Here is a 24846-nt window from a genome sequence, read left to right on the forward strand (position 1 = left end):
CACTGTTGAGTGGCCGTGGTATTCAAAATGACTGAGCAAGTACAGCAAGGAGTCTGCAACAAATTTTGCATTAAGCTTGAACATTCCTCTGCGGAAACTACTCAGATGATTCAGAAGGCTGCAGCCACGGGCAACTGGTGATTGGCAGCTTCATCACAACAACATGGTTGCTCATGCATCACATCTAGTGCAGAGTTTTCTGGCAAAACACCGTATTATCCAGATGACTCAGCCCCGCTACAGCCCAGATTTGGTGTCCTGTGACTTCTGGCTTTTCCCAAAGCTAAAATCACCTTTGAAAGGGAAGATTTCAGACTATCAAAGAGATTCAGGAAAATACGACAGGGCAGCTGAGGGCAACTGGGAGAACTGTATGAGGTCCCAAGGTGCCTACTTTGAAGGGGACTGAGGCATCAATGTCCTGTGTACATCGAGTTCAGTTTCTGAAAAGCTGATTATTGGTCTTATCCGTTTTACTTTTAATGGCCTACCATCCATTTAAATAACTACAAAGACCATAAACTGTGTAATTAGGCCAGTCATCATTTACATAGCCTGAATTTTATTATTTCGAAGAGCAATGGTTCTGCAGACTTGTCGTCAAACTTTTTAAAAACTTTTAAGAGACACCAAAGAGCTAGCTCTCTCTCTTCAAGCCACATGAGGACACAGAAATAAGCCAGGAAAAGAGTTGTCACCAAAAGCCAAACACGTGGCACCTTGAAATTAGACTTTTAGCTTCCTAAACTATGAGAAAATAAATTTCTGCTATTTAAGCCCCCACACCTACGGCATTTTGTTATGGAAGTCCAAGATAACTAAGATAACATGTAGGGTCTATTTTTAATCATTATTAAAACATTTAAAAATACCATGCCTTACTGATTGTGGAATAGTAGCCAAACTGGTACATCATTACAATATTGGTCACTATACAGATTAGTATAATGTTCTGAGACTCATCTGGGTCTGGAATAAAAATAACTCTTCAGAACTAGAACCTTAAGTGAAAATAGCAAAATATTTTCCTATCATCTACCAAGTAGCCTAAAATATCACATCTTACTGTAACCTTTATTTAATGGCTGAATTAGTTGCATTTATTGGTGAACACTGTACAGGAAAAATGATTTGTATGCTACTTCAAAAAACACTCAAAATCTTCATTACTTTAAAAAATAAAGCTCGAGGCTCTGGCCAGGTAGCTCAGTTGGTTAAAGCAGCGTTCTGATATGCCAAGGTTGAGGGTTCAATCACACAGCCAAGGCACACACAGGAATCAACCAACAAATTCATAAAATAAATAGAATGACAAATTGACATTTCTCTCTCTCAAAATCAATCAATAAAAAAAATTTAGTAAGTAAAACAAAGCTCCATACTACATTCTACAACTCACTAGTGCTAAAAGGATCAAATATTAAATACCTCTATGTACTTTTCACTCCATCTTAAGGTAAATCTAAAACTACTATAAAAATTAGTCTACTGTAAAATTTTTTTCAATAGATATTAAATTTTTTGTAAATAAATATTAAAGGGCAGTGAGATTGAGTTGCCACAGCTGTCATGTTCACAGTGAAGAACAATGTGCATGAAAACCTCATGTATTAACATGGTCTGTGAAGCCAATGGGGTTCTAGTTGGTTGTCTACTTCTGAGCACACAACACATAACCAGGAAAATATTTTTTTAGTTCACTCAACATACTACAAAAAAGCAGAAAGGAGTAGATTGTGCAGTACAATCGTTGATGAAAAGTTCGTATTAAATTTCTTTTGTTCTCCAATATTCCTGATATTCATAAATTTCACAAACATGGCAACGATAAAGGAAATGTTAAAATAATTGAATTCGCTCATATAACACAGCAGTAGTTTTAATTTTTTGGGCTGAAGTAGTGTGTCTATGGATGTATTTAAAATTAGCCAAAGCTCTTGTAATTTTAAAAACTTGACATATTAAACTCTATGTTCAACCAATAATAGTCTGTAATGTTCATTTTTAGTGCTCATTGAGTTAATATACCAAAACCTCTTCATCAATTCCCATATTTTGGAATTTGAGTACGCGTTTGCTCTTTTATTTTTGTTTTGTTGTTACTGTCAGTTTCCCCCTTGTATCCTCAGGTATAAATAACTATGCAGTAAACATTTTGGTGATTATACCAATTGGACATCAAAATCCATTGGGTTTCTAGCATAGGTAGGTGAGTAGAATGCAACTTCCAAGAATATCTTTTTGGCCAAGACCCATGGGTCCCCATAATCTCTAAGAATCACAAATACTGACATGGGCCCTCAAAAAATTCAATTTTAATTAACGTTTCCATAATGTATCAAAGGTAAATTAAATAATGTGAGAAAAGTCTCTTGTTATTCCTCTGAATCAAAAGGAGTACATCAAATTTAATTCTTAACTATGATTTATCACTTATTTTAAAATAAAACATTTAAGGTAGAGAAAACAATGGAATATTAATAAGACATGCATGCATTATCTTATTGTTAAAAATTTTATTATAGATACCAAAACCATTTTTAAAAATAATGACCCAATGCTAACTCTTATGACATAGAACTAAATAGCCCACACCCAAGTAGTAAAAAACAGTGAAAAGGGGAGTTTATCCACCTACACAGTTCCCTTTTTCAGAACTCTGAATTGTTTACTCTGGTTTTTGTTTCTTTTTTTGAGAGGAGTTTGAGAGTTAGAAAACAGATGGAAACAAGTGAGTATATGGCTTTAAGGTGAATTAGTTCTCTACAGTAAGACAAAAGCTTCAGTATTCTCAATTCTCTCTTGCTATCTAAAATCTAAATATACTACATAGTTTTGAAGGCAAGAACTTTTGATTATTGAATGGACAGGAGCACAAAAATATTTCTCTGAGTACTGAATGCAGTTTAAACTTATTAAACACTCAATTATTTCTATAATCTCTTCTACAACAGGATAACTTTTTTATATAGTATAATATAAGGTATTCACTATTGTCTACATGTATTGTGGTTATGTCAAATACTGAAGATACTAAAGACAACAGTATTTTAGGATCTTTATTTCTAAAAATGTGACTACATATCACCTTTTGAGGTACCAGGCCAGGGCCTTACATATCACCTCTTGAGTACCAGTTTTGTCCTGTTTTAAGAAGAAATAACAAATAACACCTTACAGAAAAAGCAGGTTGTGAAAAACAGTAAAGCTATTCCAGCATGCTAATTTATACAGACTGAGATCCAAATTCAGGACCCTAAATAAAGCAAGTTCTCCATTTCTCGCCCACAAGCATTTTAAAGTCTATACAATCTGGAGCAAAAGCGCTTCCCAATGCCCACCAAGCCAAAAAAGGCACTATATGACTAAGGCTGTAACTTTTAAAAAGCAAATTTAGCCCTGACTGATGTGGCTCAGTGGGCTGGGCATCATCACACAAACTGAAAGGTTGCCGGTTCAATTCCCAGTCAGGGCATATGCCTGGGTTGCAGGCCAGGTCCTCCGTTGGAGGCAGGCAAGAGGCAACTGATAGATAGTTCTCTCATACATCGATGTTTCTCTCCCTCTCTTCCCCCCTCTCTAAAAATAAAAATACAATAAAGATTAAATTTAAAAAAAAATTTTAAAGCAATTTAATGCTTGGGTCATAGCTACAATAAAATGATACCACTTCAGAGCCCTACTGCAATGAAAAAATTACAGAATGTTAAAAGAGTGAACTCAAGGGATATTTAGTGGGCCCTGAAATATTATTCTGAGAAACATAATGCATCATTCTAGCATCTGTACAGATTAACACAAAGCTAAGTAAATTTCATCCACAAAACTAGAAATGATTTCCCCAGGCATGTGGGTCTTGTCCAGTGAAAGAACCTCACCTTGGATTTATTCCAAAAGGGGCTCTCAATTGCTCTGCAGCAACTCCTGAAAGGAGGGCAGTCCAAATATAGTAGGATAAATCCCCCCAAAAAGCTGAATCTTTGTTCATAGCAACAGGTGACCCTTGCTGTGAAGCTAGAGGACAGGTACACAAATAAATTGGTATGACTTTATCTACTAAATTTTAAAAATGCAAATGTTAACACATATGCATTATATCTTAGCAATGAGCAGCAAAGACTTAAAGCCTTAAATTAACTAAACTATACATTGTTATTATAAAACCACCCTTAATTTTGAACAGTTAAACTAGAGATTATTAACTAAAAGTGGGAAACCATAACTAGTCCTTTGTGGCTGTAGCATTAACTACCACAGCATACTGAATTATAAAGGCAATTTAAGAAAACTATAACTAAAAAACAAATCTTCAGAGAAATTTATGATAGATGTCTCTTACCTCATAAATGTTGGGGTGCCACATTTTGGTCAAGAATCTGAAGGTAGGTGGTGAATATGGGTAGTCAATAGGAAATTTAATATGCGCCTGAAAAGAAAAAAAAATACAAAAGCTAATAAATGAGATTACAGGTTATTCGTTTGCCTAATAATTACCCTATTATACCTCAATGAAACAAAATTCCTTTGTATAGAGTAGACTCTGGGGATTAAAATAGCTCATATATATTTTGTTACCCCAATGCCAGGGCTTTTATTACAGCATCTCTTCAAATATTTCTAAGAGTTTATGTAAAATCAACAAAACTCAACAGCTACATAATTTTTAATTGAGTTCACATGAGTGAAAACAGTAATATGGACAGGTATGCACATTAATTAAAATAATTAATATGACATTATGGTAAATAATACAGAACAAAGACTTTTTTTTAAGTTTATTTTATTCTCATCCCATTAGGGGAAGGGAAGCAGGGAGGGAGGGGAAGTAGGGGAAGAAAGAAAAAGAAACATCAATCGGCTGCCTCCTGCATATGCCCCAACTGGGAATCAAATCCACAACCTAGGCATATGCCCTGACCAGGAATCGAACCAGAAACCTTTTGTTTACAGGACTACACTCCAACCAACTGAGACACACTGACCAGGGCAGTATTTTCTTCCCTCACATAATTTAACCACCATCCAGATAACAAATGCTACCATTTTCAAATAGCTCCTTCCAGTAGTTTCTTGATGCATACATATGCTTATTTCTTTATAAAATTTATTTTCAAAGATATGAATATATTGCATTCTATACTGTTTTTCCATCTATCAAACATTTTCATATGTCACAAATTCAAGTGTATGATTGTTAGTATATGCATAATGTTGAATCATATGAATATATAGATAAATCATTCCTTATTTTGAGACACTTGGAGTTTTTTTAATTTTTTTGCTATTGCAAATACTGATGCGTTAAATGTCCTTGTGTAACAGCGTGTAAAACGGGATCCCAGAAAATAGCAGAATTCCCATAAACCTGGATTAGAGGAAATGGAAGTGGATGATACAAGATACTATGCATAACAAAAGGCAAGTTAATAGCTGTGCTGCCACCCAGGGTGACATATCCCTATCGGGGAGCAGACACAATATCTGCACCAAGTGGCAGGGAGGTGGAGGCAACCATGTCAGGGGGTACTCCTGCCCTACTAAAGATGGCAGCCAAAAGAATGTGAAAGATATGGGGGACCGGGCAAAAGTAGAGCATTGTGGGAAGGGCTGGATATGAGGACACGCGGGAAGTTCCAGGTCAGCATTTAAAAATACGGGCGGGCTGAGAGAGGAGACGGAGCCTTGAGGAAGGAGCCAGGAAGTAGGGGAATTCCACCGTGAGGGTCAAAAGAGTAGGGAAGCAGCCCTGCGGACTGTAGGGGGAATTCAGCCATGAGGTCTGAGAGAGGAAGGAGCAAGCAGCTATGCAGTTTGTAGTGAAGCAGTCTGCCGTTAAGGGCTGGTGTGTAAGGTAGAAGCCATGCCAGCCGGGAGTCAGGGCTCTGCCCAGTGGCCTTGTGTAGTAAGGAGCAGCAGCCACTGGGTTTGAATTGGTGAAAAGGCCTCCCTGCCCCGCCCCAGCCATCCACCATGAGGTCTGGTGTGTAAGGATATGCTATGTGGTTTGGAATAGGAGATGCCATGTAGTTTTGGATTAAGGGCTGAACTAAGAAAGAGGAGACCTGTTGGGAAACCTGCCTAAACCAAGCACAGAGTAGCAGAAGACACCTGGAATGCTGAACTATGTATGACCAGGAATGCCGAGCTGCGGACAGTCTGCTTTTCTAAAAGATGGTACCTCTAACTGGCGTATTCTGAAACTGGCCTGGTTTAGCAAAGCAGGGGCAGAACTATGTGTTTTGAGGTGTTTTAAAGAGAGTGGGTCTTAATGGCAGAAATCTGCCATTATTCTAAATCTGTATAGGCTTTAAACAAACAACCCCTTTCCTCTTTTCACCAAACTCTCGCACTGGGAATCACGCTTCTTGGCGGCAGGCAACTGAACCCCACAGCTGTTCCAGAACAGCATAGGCGGGGTTGTGTAACACTTGGCCATATATCTTATTTCAAATATAATGAAATCCAGAAAAAGCCTCATCTGACAATACCAGTAAAAGGGAGTGAAGAAGAGAATGAAAGGACAAGCTAAGAGTAAATAAGCTAAAGACATTAATGAAAATGGCAGTGTCAGGACCCTTAAAAATTCTTTCTTCAATAAAAACATTGAGAAAATTGACAAAAATTGTAAGAATCAACTTCTTCAGAATCTAGAAAATAACCAAAGGCGTGCAGCAATTCAGGGAGTACCTATTCAAGAAAAACAGTTGAACCTCAATTAGAACAGTGAACTTTGTGGTGTTTTAACTTGTCCTAGTCCCTGTCCTGCTCTCCAGAGCCATGGTGGGCTTACTACTAACAGCATACACTTGAAGTAAAGACCAGCAGCCACAGAATGAACTGGAACTTCTTCAAAGCCTTACTCCCAAAGAGCTGTCATTACTTGACCTTCCTGGTATTCCCTAGAAAAATCTATTTGTCTATCTGGTCAAACAATAGACTAACCAAAAAATTTAATAGGAAAAGCTGGATATGAGAAGTCCATAAAAGCTTTGAGAAGCTCTGACAAATTTCTAAGAATCCAGAAGACAAGGTCAATGTGGGGCTGACCTTGCCTTCTTTCCCAAGAAGGCAAGTCAAATCCCAGCTGCCTTCTTTCCAGAAATGAAAACACTGGTACTAAATACTAATTCATGGGACCACAGCAATCTAAAAATAACTAGAAAACTCACAGTTTTCAGTTACAAAACATACTACAAACCTATAGTGATCAAGACAGTTTGGTACTAGTGTAAGGAAAATTTAATGGGATTTGAAAAATCCTTTTCAACAAATTGTTTTGAGACAATTGGATATTCACAAGCAAAACTAATGAAGGTATATCTTTTGAAATAGCAATAAGACTCTGGCTCTCTCTTTTTATCCTCACTCAAGGATATGTTTGTTAATTTTAGAGAGAAAAGAAGGGAGAGGAGGGGGGAGGGAGGGAGGGAGAAGGAGAGAGAGAGACAGGCAGAAACATTCATCAGTTGCCTTCAATACACACGCCAACCAGGGACCCAACCTGCAACCTTTGGGTGCACACAACAACACTTTAACCAACTGAGCCACCCAGCCAGCACCAGTCCAGCCATTTCTTGAAAGAATAAACAGTCACCATGTGTCCCACCAAGTCCACTACCAAGTAGGTGTGATGTATGCCCAAGAGAAATTAAAACATTATATCCACTTAACTTGTACACAAATGTTCATGGCAGTATAACAGCCAAAATGTAGACAACCCAAATGTCCATCAACTGAAAAATGGTTAAACAAAATGCTGTATATATTCATACACTAGAATATTACCAGTGAAAGGAAACTGACACATGCCACATATGAATGAACCTCAAAAACATTAGCTATGTGAGAGAAGCCAGTCACAAAAAAACACATATTTATGAAATGTCCAGAATAGTTTAGTATATGCCTGGGGCAGGGGCTAGGGGGTAACGCCGCGAAAAAACAGAGATGACTGTTAAAAGATACGGGTCTTTTGACAGGAAATGTTTGAAAACTGACTGTGGTGATGGTTGAACAAATTTATAAATACACAATAAACCAATGAACTGTGTATTCTAAATGAATGAATTGGATATATGAATTAAAATCACAGTAAAACCACATTTTTAAAAAAAGCTATAGCCCCAAATAGTCACACCCAGTAGCAATAAGCACATCCAGTTCCTCAGATTTTGGTTTCTAAATATTATTCATTCTCTAATAACAGGAACAAGGGCTTGTGGGAGAAATACTTGATTCTAGAACCAGGACAGAAAAAAATACAAAATGAGCCTGGAGCATCTTAGAATGTCTCAAAGTAAGGAAAGGCTAAAGAAAAAAGATGGAGGCATGTCAGGAGCCAACATGAAAGGGCTTCTTAGGGCCAAGACTAAAATCATTCAGAGTACTGGATGATAAAAGTTATCATCCAGGATGATAAAATATAAATGAGTACACATCAGTATAAATTGCTGAATGAAAAAATATGGGGAAGAGAAATCTTCCATATAGCAGTACTCCCAACAATAGATCCCATTTAATTCCCTTTGCCTTGAGTGTAGGCTGCCTTTAACACTTCAATTCCTAAGAATAAAGTATGGAAAGGAGGAACTAGTAACTTGATGGTGGAGGAAACTGGCAGCACCACCTTAACCAAGTGACCAAGGTTAACATCACCAGTGCTAAATCATGTTAAAATCATGACTTCCCTGACATGATCTAGTGAGAAAAAGTTAATCTCTGTGGTGTTCTTATCCCAAAACATGTAACTCCAGTCTAATGATGAGAAAAACATTAGACAAATCCAAATGGAGGGAGAGTCTACAAAATACCTGAGCAGTTCTCTTCAAACTGATAAAGGTCATTAAAAAAAAAAAAAAAAAAAAAAAAAAAGGAGGAATCATCAAATACTGAAGAAGTCTAAGGAGACAATCTGGTATCCTGAATTGGATTCGGGAATAGTAAAAAGACACTGGGGTTGTAGGAGGAATGGAGTGTGACTACTGAAGGGGTATGGGATTTCTTTGGAGAGGTGATGAAATATACTGAAATTAGATGGTGATGATGGTTGTACAACCTTGTGAATATACTAAAAACCATCAAATTGTACACCTTGAAAGGATGAATTTTATGATATGTGAATTAGGGCTCAATTTTTTTTGAAAAAAGGACCCTGGTATAAAAACTAGTGGGAAAGGTGCAGCCACTGTGAAAAGTAGTATGGAATTTCCTCAGAAAACTAAAAATGGAACTGCCTTTTGACCCAGCAATTCCACTGCTGGGATTATATCCTAAGAGCCCTGAAACACCAATCCAAAACAACTTATGCACCCCAATGTTTGTAGCAGCACAATTTACAATAGCCAAGTGCTGGAAGCAACCTGAGTGCCCATTAGTAAATGAGTGGATCAAAAAACTATGGCACATTTACACAATGGAATACCACGCAACAGAGAGAAAGAAGGAGCTTCTACCCTTTGCGACAGCATGAATGGAACTGGAGAGCATTATGCTAAGTGAAATATGCTAAGTGGTGAGGGACGAATACCCTATGATCTCACCTTTAACTGAAACATAATCAACAAAAGAAAAAAGCAAACAAAATATAACCAGAGACACTGAAATTAAGAACAATCTAACAATAGCCTGAGGGGAGGGGGAAGGGGACAAAGAGGGGAAGGGTTTTCAGGAACTACTATAAAGGACACACGGACAAAACCAAGGGCGAGGGTGGAAGCAAGGGGGGGAGGTGGGTTTGGCTGGGGTGGGGGGGGAGGTGTGAAGGGAAAATGCAGACAACTGTAATTGAAAAATCATAAAATAATTTTTAAAAATACAAAAATAAAGGAAAAAAAAACCCTAGTGGGGAAGGGAAAAGAAAGCAAACTAGAGTGGCTATATGAATATCAGAGAAAGTATACTTTAGAATAAGGAATATTATCAGGGATAAAAAGAGGGCAATTTCACAATAATAAGGGAGTCAATTCACACAGAAGACATAATTCTAAATATGTACAATATGCACCTAACAGAGCTTAGAGTACAAAATAACTATAAAATTGTATCACTGAAAAGAAAAAGAGAAAATCCATATACACTGTAACTTTTCTCTCAATAATCTAAAGTAGAAGTAGACAGAAAATCAGTAAGAATATAAAAGACAATACACAACTCAAAAACAGCAGCATACATATCCTCTTCCTGGAAATATAGAACATGCACCAAGATACATCATATTCTGGGACATAAAACATTATCAACAAATTTAAAAGAAATTAAATCATACAGAGCATGTCCTCTGAACACAACTGAATTAAACTAGAAATCAATAAAGTTAATTGAACATCCCCAAATATTTGGAAATTAACAGAATAAGTAACTGATGTTTGAAGATAAAGCCACAAAGTTAATTAGAAAATATTTGTAATTGAACATGAAAAAAATGACTCATGAAAGCTGTTAACATACACCTAAGGCAGAACTCAGAAAAACTTTTAGCACTAAATAACTCTTTCTATAAGAAAAGATGAAAGGTCTTAATTCAGTGGTGTAGACTTCTGCTTAAGAAAATTAGAAAATAAGAAATTAAACCAAAACAAGCAGAACAAACAGAAATTAAGTAAAAGCAGAGATTAATGAAATTGAAATATGGGGGACTGTAGAAAGAAATTACTAAAACCAGAAGCTAAATGTCTGAAAAGATCAAGAAAATTGATAAACACCTAGCCAGAGTGATAAAAAAGTTGAGTACACAAATACCAATATTAGAAATAAAAACGGGACAGCACTACAGATTCTACCAATATTAAAAGAATGACAACAGAATATTATAAATAACTTTGTACTCATAAAAGTTATTTATCTTGTAAATAGTTATTTACTTGAGTGTGGTTGGTAGGATAATAATATAGGTATAATAATTTATAGTTTTAATTTGAACATTTCACCTAAAATGGCATATGGTGTGCTTGAGTGTGATACTGTTGTGTTACAGAATTACATGCTTATGATTTTGTAATAAAAAGGGGGCATTATTTGTGCCAGATCCTGTATATTTATCAAAGAAATTGATTTTGTATTTTAAAGCCTTTACCCAAAGAAATCCCTGAGCCAGATGGAAACTTGAATGGCAAATTCTACCAAATATTCAAGGAGGCAGTAATATCAATTCTAAACAAACTCTTCTAGAAAATGCAGTAAGAGGAAAATACTTTCCAATTCATTCTATGATGCCAGCAACACCCTGATATAAAAACGAAAGACATTACAAAAAATTAAACCACAGAACAATACCTCTTATGAACAGACATAAAAATCCTCAACAGCCCTGGCTGGTGTGGTTCAGTGGATTGACTGAGTGCCAGCCTGCGAACCAAAAGGTCTCTAAGTTTGATTCCCAGTCAGGGCACATGCCTGGGTTGCAGGCCAGGTCCTCAGTTGGGGGCGTGCAAGAAGCAACTGTTTCTCACAAGACATTTCTCTCCCTCCCTTTATCCCTCCATTCCTCTCACTCTAAAAATAAATAAATAAAATCTTTAAAAAAAAACCTCTCAACAAATTGTTTACAAATAGAATCCAATAATATATTAATAAAAAAGATAATAAATCATGATCAAGTCAGGTTTATCACAGGAATTTAAGGCCAATTCACATGCTAAAATGGTAACTGATTTTACACTTTCTAAAATGTGTACAATTAGTCATAAGAAAAGATTAACAACATTAACTAACAATAAAATGTAACAATTATAACAAGATACTGCAATAAAAGTTATGTGAATGTGGTCTCTCGGTAATCAATCTGATAAGTGATATGGCTACTAAGCTATATCTACATAAATAGAATCCTGGGAAACATTATATAGTAAAATTTAGTATTTGTTTTTAAATTTAGTAGACCAACCTGGGGTGCTTTAAAATACAGTTAAGCCTTCCAAAAATGCTAGGGTCCCAAAATTTCAAATGCTTAAAATGTGAAGCCACGATATTATGAGGTTAATTAAAAGACCAAAGAGCTGATTATCAATCAAATTTCACCCAAATCTGTTTTATCCAATGGTTTCCCTATGTAATGGGACAAGTTATATCATTTGTGTTTAGTACTATGGAAATACTGAATTTGATCTTAATCTTTAAATTACTAGAAGCAATGATAATAAAAAATGAGAATTAAAATCCTTACATTAATAGAATTCAAGTAGCAAATACAAAAATCTAGGTGGCCCTTCCTGTCCCTTCTTTACACCATATGATTTTTATTTTCCATTTGTTTTGATCCCACAGCTCAGCACATGAATGGGCAAAATGTGACTAAGTAAACATAGGCATGCATTCCTTGTACTGGAAAGAATACAGGTGTTTGCAACTGCTTACTTTACAGAATAGTCTCTCAGCAGACAAACTTAAAAGGTGTACATAGGAGTGGAGTAACTTTTTTATTTCACAAATATTTTAAGTGAATATATCTTTGTTGTAAGGAAATTGAACAATATGAGATTTTTTTTTATCATTCTAGGTTCTGTTTCTATTCTCCTTAAACAGTTTCATTTCTATTATCCACCCTAAACATCTTCTGTGATTGAAGATTCCTAAGACTCAAAGGTCAAGAAAATTCCCAAACATTCATTGGGATTCAAATGATTAATACTTCGGGTATTCACAAACTACAACTAAGAAGTCATTAAATAACAAATAATGTGCTGATTCCCAAATGACCAAGAAACAATATAAAATAAATATAAACCACCTTGGGGTAAAAAATCCAAAATCACTTCTTACAAGTTTAATTTTAAGTAAGTCCATTTTCTCATTATTCATTCAAGATCTTATTAAGCATTTCCCAAGTCCCAGGCAAGGTATTGAGGACCTATATTTAAAATAAAAAAAATAAAATAAAGTGAAAAAAAATCATTCCCCTCTTCCTCTTACAATCAGAAAAGTAATTTATTGTATGTATAGAAAAGTTATTTAGTCAGCTGGGCAAAAACAGGAAAAGACTTCACTTGTTCAACATCTACTGAGTACTACTATATATTGGTACTGTGGCTAGGTGCTGTCCGAGTTCTCTGGATGAATAAAAGCTGAGGAAATAGCATGAAGGCACCAGGTACAAAGAGTGACAGTAGTAGTTAAGTAAGTAAGGTATGGCTAGTAAGATGTTTGCTGGTAACTACAGGAAATAGTGAAATGGATGAAGGTAGATTAAAACCTCATTTAAGTGCTACCAAAGCTACAAAAAATATTTAGCTTAAAAAATAATGGCAAGATGTATATTTTACAAAAATGACTGTACAGCACTGTAAAAGGGTTGAATAGGAAAAACACAGAGATGTGTTGTAACAGCTTTCCCATCTTTTCCATTTAATCGGTCTCACCTCCAGAACTGGCATACACTTTAGAAAACTTTACTAATTATTACAAAGTTACATAATGCATTATCTGGATAAAATAGGATTGTGAAAATTTCCATAAAAAGTTGGGAATCTGGTCATTGGAAACGTAACCTCCTCTATCAGATTTCTATTGGGGAAATTAGATTGTCCTTTCTAGAAACAGAAATAATCAATAAAATTTAGTACCATCCGTGTAGTCAAATCTTTAGGCCCCAAAAATGTCTTCACAGACTACTAAATATGTTACAAGAAATCTTTGCATAGTAATTAGGTATACAGTTGCATAAAAATGTATGAAGAATGTATATGCACCAATATGAAAAAGAGCATGAACAGTAATAGTGAAAAACTGCTCAAAAAACTAGACTGCCTGGGTTTGAATCCTAACTACTACACACTAGCTGTTATTTTAGTACTTTATTTAACTTGTGTCAGTTTCCTCATCAGTAAAATGAGGCTTACAGTACCTATTAAACAAGTTTGTGTGAGAATTAAATGAACTAATGCATGTAAAATGCATAAAAGATATGAGTTTTGTTTAAAAATTAAATAGGCAAGGGTCATGTCATGAAGCCTTTTATAAAGAGCCTCCTTTACAGACTGCTCATTTTCACTTTGTAGTATCTCTTTTGCTTACCTGTCTTTAGATTATAACACTACTAGCTTTAGAAAAGACAACTGGTGAGATTCTTACCAACCCGAGGAACTTGAATTTTCTGAAACCAGTTTTCTAAGAGCCTTATCAGTTCTAACTTTTTCAAAGATTTTATTTATTTTATTTTTAGACAGAGGGGAAGGGAGGGAGAAAGAGAAGAGAAACATCAGTATGTGGTTTCCTCTCATGCACCCCGCTACTGGGGATCTAGACCACAACCCAAGCATATGCCCTGACTGGGAATCAAACCGACAACCGTTTGGTTGGCAGGCTGGTGCTCAATCCACTGAGTCACACCAGCCAGGGCTCCACATATTTTTAAAAGTAACATCTCTAGCCCTGACTGGTGTGGCTCAGTTGGTTAGGCATTGTCCTGCAAAGTGAAAGGTCCCCAGCTCAATTTCAGGTCAGGGCACATGCCCAGGGTTGCAGGTTCAGATCCCAGTTGGGACACAAGCAAGAGACAACCAACTGATGTTTCTTTCCCTTCCCCTTTCTCTTAAAAAAAAAAAAAAGTATAATGACTCAGTTATGCTTGTATTACAACTGAAAAAGGTGACAATGGGAGGTACCTTATGAGCTGTCATAAGAATTCCTTCAACAGAATTTACAATCCTAAAAAATTTATGTAAAGTTAAAATCCAGGGGAATATGCTGCTATAGTGCTTCCCTGAGATTATGCAGTTTTATCACTATTACTTTATTTTTCAGAATCTTATTAATATTTAAACATATTATTCCATATATATGACTTTCCCTTTACATAAAGGAATGGAGAAACATAAAAATCTGAATTGAAAATTAGACTTTACTTTCAAGGATAAAAAGATCAAACCTCATCTTCAAGAATCAACAACGGTGAAGACCTAAACAATTCTTTTTTATTTCTTTTAGATCTGAACAATTCTTGATCTCCCCAAGAATTAAAAGTAGTTCATATACTAAAGATTGACTGTTCTGAAGCCATAGTAACAAAGAGCCACCAGAACCAGTATAAAATTATTTAATCAATACCTGACAGTTCTATAGTTGTGAAACAATAACCAATTTTAAACCCACTCAAACAACTTATCTCAGTGACTGTTTCTCTAAGCCAGCCTGTCAGTGACAGCCCCTTACTTCTGAGAGCCAGCCAACTGGGAACACACTCACTTCAACAAACATACTTCTGAAAATGAACAAATCAATAACTTTCTCACCCAAGTAACCATGCTTCCACAGCTGATGCCAACCCACCATGGCTGTAAAAAATCCCCAAGTCCTAAATGGCACACTTCTCAAAAACCCTGTAAGATAGGCAGTTTACTGTATAATTAAAAAAGTGATTTAGAAAACAGTAATATATGTAAATGAAGTATACACTGGCCTGAGACACAATTTTGATAACGGCAATTTGTGTGTTAAAGTAATTTTGTTATCCCATTAATTACTTTCATATGGAATATCACCCGTGACAATAAACAATATGAATAGTGAAATATATTCCAATTGTTCCTGCTACCTGGTTATTAGCATACTATTAAATAGGTTAAGAAAAAGTTTCCCAGTCCTAAACACAACTATCCTTGGTAATAAGCTCAGCTGACAGCAAATGCAGAGTGTTTACTGTTGCATTTGGAATAGTGCCTAGAGTTAGTGTGAAATGAGGACATTCCCACTGCTGAGTTTTTTTCCGGCAATGTCATCAGCTCACATCTGATATAGAATAACATGCCCAACATGACAGCAAAAGCAATCAAAACATGTTTGTTATTAACTTAATGAAAGTTTCAAAAATCTGTCAACCACTAGTATAAACGTTTAAATAGTTCATTAATAGTATGTGAAAATAAAGTGAGCAGCTATACCTAGTGATACTATAATATGTGCCACAGGCTTTAAAGTTAAGAAATTATGAATCTTTATTGATTAAAAATCCCAATCTAAAAAGTTGAATTTAGAATTACTATAACACTGAATATAATTATCCTAAAATTAAAATGAAATATAAAGAACAGGAAATCCCTATTGCTCTTACTGGACTCTAGCTAGTAAATTTAAGGAGAAGTAACTCAATATTGATACTGACAGTAGTAGTCTGTATTTTAAAAAAATATAGTAATAAAAAATGTTTCTTGCAGCTTGCGAAGTAAAACCTTTTATTTCCCCCTCCCCCACCCCATCAGAATGCTAGAGGAACCCAATGCACCATCAGCTGAGTTAATGTTAAATAGAACAGCAGAAAAGACATTTGGATTTTCAGTTAAACATGTCTCACCATGTATATTTACTGCTGCGTCCTCACAAACTACTAAGTTTATTAAAGGTATTTTTATTTTTTTAAAGTCATAAACCTAGAAGGACAAATGGGAAGAAAACAATAACATTTTGGAAGCTAGAGACCAGAAGGATAAGTAGTAACTAATTTAGAAGACTAAGCCCAGGTTGGTGATCACAAGCAAAGGAGTAGGCTTATTGCCTTCCATAGAACCATGGAAAAGCTCAGAAACTAGAGGCACCAAGTACAGGTGGTGCTGAAATAGGAAGACTGGCCCAAAGTCTGTATATCCTATAGAGAAATCCCTAGAACGTCTCCCCACCCTAACAGAAGACTGGAGGTTAACTCTTTGCCATGGTTAAACTGAACAGAATTAAGTGTGGGAAAACCAAACTGAAAACAGGGAAAATCTCACTACTGAATGGTAAGATCCTGCACTTCTTTTTTCCACCTAGGTCTCAGAAGGCTGGCAATTTGGACTATACACAGCAGGTAGAGAAGAAAGGATTCTTTGCTGAAATAGCTGACCATCCCCCACAGGAAATAAAAGTCCACTATATATACCTTAATGCAGTGGTTTAAAAGAAAAAACGTAAAAGATACAACAAATGGAGATACCCCAATCAGCCCAGCCCAACCAGATCACCACACAGTAATGCCTAACAGTTCACAAATTTTGCCCTTGCACAGAGAGCTGAATTTTCAATCTGCTTTTTAGTACTTCACCTGTAAATGTAAGTGGATAGATCTTCAGACATTTAAGGGAAGCCTAGAGGCAAAAGCAAACAAACAAACAAAAACAAACCAAAACAAAAACCCGTAGAACACCTTTAAGCAAAATAAAACCTCAAAAAAATATAATAGTCTCAGAATTTTAAGAAAAGATATGGGACCCATAAAATAAGGAAGCCAAAAAGGAAGGAAGGGACTTTCAAGAACAAAAAATTGTTGCTTTTGAAAAATTAAAACTATGACAGCAAAGAGGAAATGCATGCACACACATATGTATATGGGCGATAAGACAGAACTGAAGATACTTCCCGGAAAATAGAATGAGAAAAAAATATGAAAAATAAGGGAAAAAATAATTAAAAGAGCAGTCTAGGAAGATCAACATTCATGTAAGAGGAAGTTTTAAAAGACAAAACAGAATACATTATGTAAGAAAAAAATTCTAAAACTAAAGGACACAAGTAGACAGAATCTACTAATGTCTAACACGATAGAGGGGAAAAAACCCATGCACCAAGACATATCATTGTGAAATTTCAGAGCACGGGACAAAGGGAAGAGCCTATACAATTCCAGGGTACTTACACAATGTTATGTCAATAAAGCTGGGAGGTTCCACAGAGGAAAAAAAAATTATCACAAGAAACTTCTGAACAGCAGTACCGGAAGCAAGAAGACAATGTCTTCAAGATTCTGAGGAAAATTATTTTAAACTTCTAACCCTACACTTAGAAATACTATCATTCAATTATGTTAACTAAACTTACTGTGGTAATCATTTCACTATATACATGTATATAATTATTATGTTGCACACCTTAAAGTAGTAAAATTATATCTCAATAGAACTGGAAAAATATTACCTAGGAATAAGTCTACAGGAAGACATGTGTGATCTCTATACTGAAAACTATAAAGCACAGATGAGAAAAATTAAAGACTTAAATAAGCAGAAAGATGAACACATCTGTAGACTAAAAGTCTCAATATTATTAAGATGTACACTGTCCCCCTTGATCTATATGTTGAATACAATTCAATAAAAATCCCAGTAGGTTTTCTGTGGAAATTGATAAGCTGATACTAAAACTTGTATGGAGAATGCATAGTACATAGAACAGCCAAAAACAACCTGAAAAAGAACAAAGTTGTGAGCACACACTACTAGATTTCAAGATTTACCATGGGCTATAGTTAAGACTGTTATTCAGATAAGGCTACAAAAACAGACAAATGGAACAGAAGTGTGTCCAGAAAAATCACATATAGGGCCAGCTAGTTTACAACAAAGACAACAATGCAGTTCAGTGGGAGAACGAACAGTCTTTTCAATAAATGGTACTGGAGCAGTTACTAGATATCCGCATTGAAAAATTAGCCTTGACCCATAGCACTTCATTTACAAATAAATCATGAACCTAAGTGCAAAACTGAAACTATAGTTTCTAGAATAAAACATGAAAAAGTATCTTCATTGCTGGAAGGAATAAAAGGCACCCAAATTTGAAAGGTAGAAAATCATCTCTTTTTCTAGACATCATTTTAAAGTAGAAAACCTTAAAGATTCCACATAGAACAGAAACTGTTACAATAAACAAATTCAGCAAAACTGTAAGATACAAAACAAACAAAAATCAGTTGCCAAAACCAGGTTGCATGTCTGTCTATATAATAGCAATTAATTCATAGAGGAAATCAATAAAACAATTCCATTTACAAAGGCATCAGAAATAGCAAAGAATGGCATCAGAATAAAATACTTAGGAATATTCTTTAAAAGGAAGTAAAAGACTTGTACACTGAAAACTACAAAACATTGTTGAAAGAAATTAAAGACAGTAACAAATAAATGAAGAGACATCCCATGGCTCATAGGTTGGAAGACAATATTTTTAAGATGTCAATATTACCCAAAGTGGTCTATAGATTCAATGAAATCCCTATCGAAATCCCAATTATAATGTATGCAGAAATAGAAAAATCCATCCTAAAATTCATATGAAATCTCAAGGAACTCCAAGTAGCCAAAACAATCCTGAAAAAGAACAAGACTGGAGGTCTTATACTTCCTGATGTCAAAACTTACTACATAAAGCTACTGCAATCAAAATAATGTGATACCGGCATAAACAGATATATACAAGGTCTGTCCGGAAGAATTCCAGCCATTGTTGATATAATGAGAACAGTTTGTGCAACATCAATGTAACCTGGCAGCCATGGAGAATGGACTGGACTGTGAATGTGTGAACAATGATGACTTCACTGTAATAGTCAGTGGGGACAATATACACCGTTGAATGAGCATGTGTACTGTGTGGTCGTCACATTCAAAATGACTGAGCAAGTAGGGCAACAAATATGCATCAAATTTTGCGTTAAGCTTGAACATTCCTCTCTGGAAACTATTCAGATGATTCAGAAGGGCAACTAATGATTGGTAGCTTCATCATGACAATACGCCCGCTCACACATCATATCTTGCACAGAGTTTTTTTGCGAAACATCAAATCACCCAAATGACTCAGCCCCCATGCAGCCCAGATTTGGTGCTCTGCGACTTCTGGCTTTTTCCAAAGCTAAAATCACCTTTGAAAGGGAAGAGATTTCAAGCTGTTGACGAGATTCAGGAAAATACAACGAGGCAGCTGATGGGGATTGAGAGAACTATGTGAGATCCCAAGGTGCCTACTTTGAAGGGGACTGAGGTGTCACTGTCCTAAGTATATTGTTTCTTTTATCTTGAATCTTCTTCAATGTCTTTATTTTTCCTATTACATAGTTGGATACTTTCTGGACAGACCTCATCATATACTTAATGGAAAAGAATAGAGAGCCCAGAAATAAACCCTCATGTGTATGATCAAATGATTTTGACAAGAGTGCCAAGACTATTCAATGGAGAAGAGTCTTCAATAAATGATGATGGGAAAACATGGAAAAGAATGAAATTGGACCCTTTCTTTATACTATCTATAAATATTAACTCAAAATGGATAAAAAAATTAAATATAAGACCTAAAATTATAAAACTCATAGAAAAAACCAGGAGGAAAGCTTCATGGCATGGGGTTTGGCAATGATTTCTAGGATATGCTATCAAAAAGCACATAAACAACAAAAAACTGGGTAATATCAAAATTTAAAATGTTTATGCATCAAATGATACTATCAACAGAGTGAGAAGGCAGGCCACGGACTGACAGAAAATATTTGCAATTCATACACCTGATGAGGGTTTAATATACAGAATATATACTGAACTACAATTCAACAACAACAATAAAATTAAAAACTAGACAAAGGACTTGAAGACATTTCTCCAAAGAAAATATACAAATGTCCAATCAGGATATGAAAAGATGCTCAACATCAACAGTCTAAAAATCTAAACAGTTTAGAAAAATCTAAATCAAAACCACAATGAAATACCTACCACTTTATACCCATTAGGATGGCTATTACCAAAACAAAAAAACCCACAACTGTTGGTGAAGAAATGTTGATTGTTCTCAATTAATGTCTTGACTTGATCACTATCAATTTCTACTGGTCTACCTGACTGTGGAGCATCATCTAGAGAGAAATCTACAGCAAGAAACTTCTCAAACTACTTTTGACGTTTCATCAGTCACAGCATCTTCTCCATACACTGCACAAATCTTTGTATGCAATTTAGTTGCATTTTTACCTTTCTTGAAATGAAAAGGCATAAATGCCAAAAATGTTACTTATTTTCTTCCATCTTCAATATTAAAATGGCTACACAAAAATTCACCAGTTTTGATAAGTTTTTTTAATGCACACTGATATGACAGCTGTTACAATACAAGCTAACAAAACTGTTTTGAATGAAGTTAAAGACAATTAAGCACTAATAGAGCCATCTTACAGAAAAAAAGTTGAACAAAACGTTTGGCCAATCCAACAAAATGGGGGCAGCCAAAGGCTGGGAAAAGGTGCGAACAGGAAATTATTGTTTAATGGTTCAGGGTTTCAGTTTAACAAGATTTAGAAAGTTTGGAAATAGGTGGTGGTGAGTGTTACAATGTGAATGTACTAATGCCACTGAACTGTATACTTACCTATATTTTATCTCACACACACACACAAATACCTTCATGATATTGAAGTAGACAAAAATTCTTCGTTAGGACACAAAAGGTACTAACTACAAAAGAAAACACTGACAAATCTGACTTCTTTAAAAATAAGAATTTCTGGTTCACCAAAAGACATCATTAAGACAGGGAACGAGCAAGCCATGGCGGAACAGAGGGGAATATATTAACAAAACATATATCCAACAAATGATTTTATGCATAGTATAGAAAGAACTCATGAAGATTAATAAGAAAAAGACAAAATGACAAAAATGGGTAAAGACTTGAACTCACACTTCATAAAAGAGAACATCCAAATGCAAAAAATAAATACAAAAATAAAGACGGTAGTCAACTTCATTAGTCATTAAGGAAATATAAAATTAAAACATAATACCTAAGCTGAAAAGACTGTCAATGATGCAAAAATACAGTACTCTTATATAGTGCATGTGAGAAGGTAAACCACTTTAGAAAACCATTTGCTGGTATTACTACAGCTGTATGTATGTATACCCTATGACTCAGAAATTTCATTTCTGATAATATATCCAACAGGATTTTATTTTCACCAAAATACATAACCAGGAGGTTCATGGTGGCAATATACTGTATATACAGACAAAAATATGAAGTTACCAAAACAGCCATTAATAGGAGAGTTAAGTGGAACAGTCATTTAATATAATACTATCATTAGCAATGGGAATAAGTGATCTAAAACTACATATAATAAAATGGATAAATCACATAAATAGAACTTCGACAGAAGCCAGACACAAAACAGATTCATGCTGTATGAATCTATATATAATGAAATTCAAGAACAGGCAACAGTTTCTAAAACTGTTGTTAGAAATTAGAATTACTCCACAGAGTAGGAAGACAGTTCTGGAAGGGAACACAAGAAAGGGCTCTTACAATGCTAGTAACGTTGTTTTTCTTGATCTGGATACTACATCAAGATATATGGATGCCCCAGTTTGTGAAAATCCATTAAGCTGTATACTTATGACATACTTACTTTTTTTGTATTCATGTCATTTGATAAAACGTCATATTTTAATTAATGAGTTTAAATATGATAACCTTGTGTATTTTAACATTTCCAGGCGAGATTTATACTTCTGGCAGAGTTCAGAGATAAATTACTGAGAAGTACTTCAGAGAACTAAGTACAATAAATGGGGTGCGGAGATCAATCGACTGCACCTAAAACAATGCACAGGGAAGAAAAGGTATAGGAAATGGCTCAACTGAGATTATTTACATAGTCATATTACAACAGTGAAAACTAATCTAAACCAAAATTATAATTAAACTTTCAGAAGGATAGGAGAGCTAATGAGTGTGTTTGTGGAATGTGGTATTACCGTAATGCAAGAAATTCTTACCTCTCATTGTAAAAATTCAAAAATTAATAATTAAAAAATAAACTTAAAATACAGCAATACAAATATTTAGTAATGTAGAGGGAAATACCAAAACACAAGGTTGAAAAGTTTCAAAGTAGCTGTCTTTCAGGAGAAGTGTTCATGGGTAGGAAGGGGACAGTGCACGTGATTATAAATCTTGTAGAATTGTTAAAAGACTTTTCAAATCATTTACATGTATTACTTTGACAACAATTTTAAAAAATAGATTTGTTAAAATAGCAATTATGTAGCATTCTGGCCTCTCAGAGAGTTCCTACTATGTAACCATGTGCTACAAGTAATCAATCCATGAATGATTTGTTATGGCTAACCTAAGATGATGAGAACCTTGCCCCAGGGTAAGACATCCTAGGGGTTCTTGATGAGCTCAAAGCTAAAAAGCTTGTATGCTTTCAGTGCTAAGAAACTTTTCCTCTCAGCTCTTTCTGCCCTTATTATAACAGGTATCTTTAGCACCTCATATGTTTACATTTATGAACAGTGGCAGATAAAATTACTATCCAGTTTTGGGAGTGTACATAAGATATAAGTTAAAAATGATTATGCATAACCAATTCTAAAAGTTCAGTGGATAAGATAAAAATAAGTATTGTGGTTTTTCTAAATTTTTTCATAAAAAACTTTGATTACATCACATATTTTCTCTAGGCACGACACCAAAAGTTAAAAATCCTGAAGGAAATGATAATTGAATTTATTAATATGAAAAATAAACAATTATATATAACATAGCAAAAATATTTCAAAATATAGTTAAAGGCAAGAACCACAAACTGGGAAAAAACTTTGGCTTCTGAAAGGAGGTTATTAATAAAAGAGTGCTTCTCAGGTATGATGACAAACCTATCTACAGTAAAAAAGGCAAAGGACATGAACAAACCAAAGGAAAAATATACTCTACTACTTAGCTGCTTATTCATGGACTCTCTAGGACTTTGAGAAGCTTATATAAGGAAACCACTCTTGTATGCAAAATGAGGCAATGACTTAAAAAAAATGTAGGGTAATATTTTTTGTGTACACAGTAAGAAAGGAGGATACACAGCATATAATTCAACCAAGCACAGAAAAATATATACCAAGCATCAAGTTTATGTAAACAAACAAAATAAGGAATTTAATAGCAATCTGCCTATATACTATCTTCTGTACTCCTGTCTAATTAAACACCAAAGAAAGATGCACATTCTTGAGCAGGAGGCTCACATATAAGTAAACCAGGTATCTGGTAAGAGGCATGCAAGACAACTCAAAGGAGTTAAATTAACTTAGATAAGAAGGGGGGGGATCTAGGTTTTGATAGTGTAAATGGCAAAAGAGAAAAAGGAACAAATCTCGAATTCTTGACTCTGTTTATTATATCAAATGACATGCAATAAAGTTTTAGTACCAAAGATGAAAGCAGATCAATAAATGATATCTCCAGTAACAGTCATTTTCAGAACAGTAGACTGAAAAGATTTAAAAACCCTTTCTTCACTAATCCATATTTTATTCTGTCAAATGATAATAAAGCTTAAGATAAATATTTGTTTTTTTTTTCAAAATAAAAAATTTCTAAGTACAGAAAATAGATCTTCATTAAAACTGCAGAGGACTCAGATATCGTTGTCTTGCATTATGTAATTATTAAAGAATAGCTTGGTTTGTTTTCTTTTTAAGATTTTATTTATTTATTTTTAGAGAGGGGAAGGGAGGGAGAGAGGGAGAGAAACATCAATGTGTGGTTTCCTCTCCAGCACCCCCTATTGGGGACCTGGCCTGCAACCCAGGCATGTGACCAGGGCTCGCTCTTTTTCAGTTGAAAAAATCTGGCCCGGTTGGTGTGTCTCAGTAGATTGAGCGCCCACCTGCAAACTAAAAGGTCCCGGGTTCGATTCCTAGTCAGGGCACATGCCTGGGTTGCAGGCCAGGTCCCCAGTACGAGGTGCATGAGAGGCAACTACACATTAACATTTCTCTCTCTTTCCCCTCTCTCTAAAAATAAATAATAATAATAATAAATAAAATCTTTTTAAAAAGTGATACTTTCTCCCGTTCTCTTAAAAAAAAAAAAAAAACTTAACACTGAGTCAACTCATATTCTTTTTTACCACACCACCACCACCAGAAAGAAAAAAAGCATGTGTCAGACATGCCAAACGAGTCAAAAATGGAAATTTTATGTTACACAACCATGGAACTGTGAAAATTCTGATTTTAAACACACATGAATTTCAAAGTGAGCAAATATGACATACAGAGGACTCATTTAGAAAAGGTATTGACAGCAATGGTTTGACTTAGCCAGAAA

The 24846-nt window shown here is 35.1% G+C and overlaps 1 protein-coding gene across 1 annotated transcript in view; it reads right to left on the reverse strand.

Moving 5' to 3' along the window:
• The window catches only part of UBE2R2 (ubiquitin conjugating enzyme E2 R2), a 96684-nt gene that overhangs the window by 19792 nt on the left and 52046 nt on the right, over nt 1-24846 (reverse strand). Inside the window, exon 2 of the mRNA XM_024560056.3 lies at nt 4340-4426. Within this exon, the coding sequence (XP_024415824.1) occupies nt 4340-4426 (87 nt within the window). The remainder of the gene's footprint in view (nt 1-4339; nt 4427-24846) is intronic.

Source organism: Desmodus rotundus, chromosome 1 (assembly GCF_022682495.2).
Source record: "Desmodus rotundus isolate HL8 chromosome 1, HLdesRot8A.1, whole genome shotgun sequence".
Lineage (NCBI taxonomy): Eukaryota > Metazoa > Chordata > Mammalia > Chiroptera > Phyllostomidae > Desmodus > Desmodus rotundus.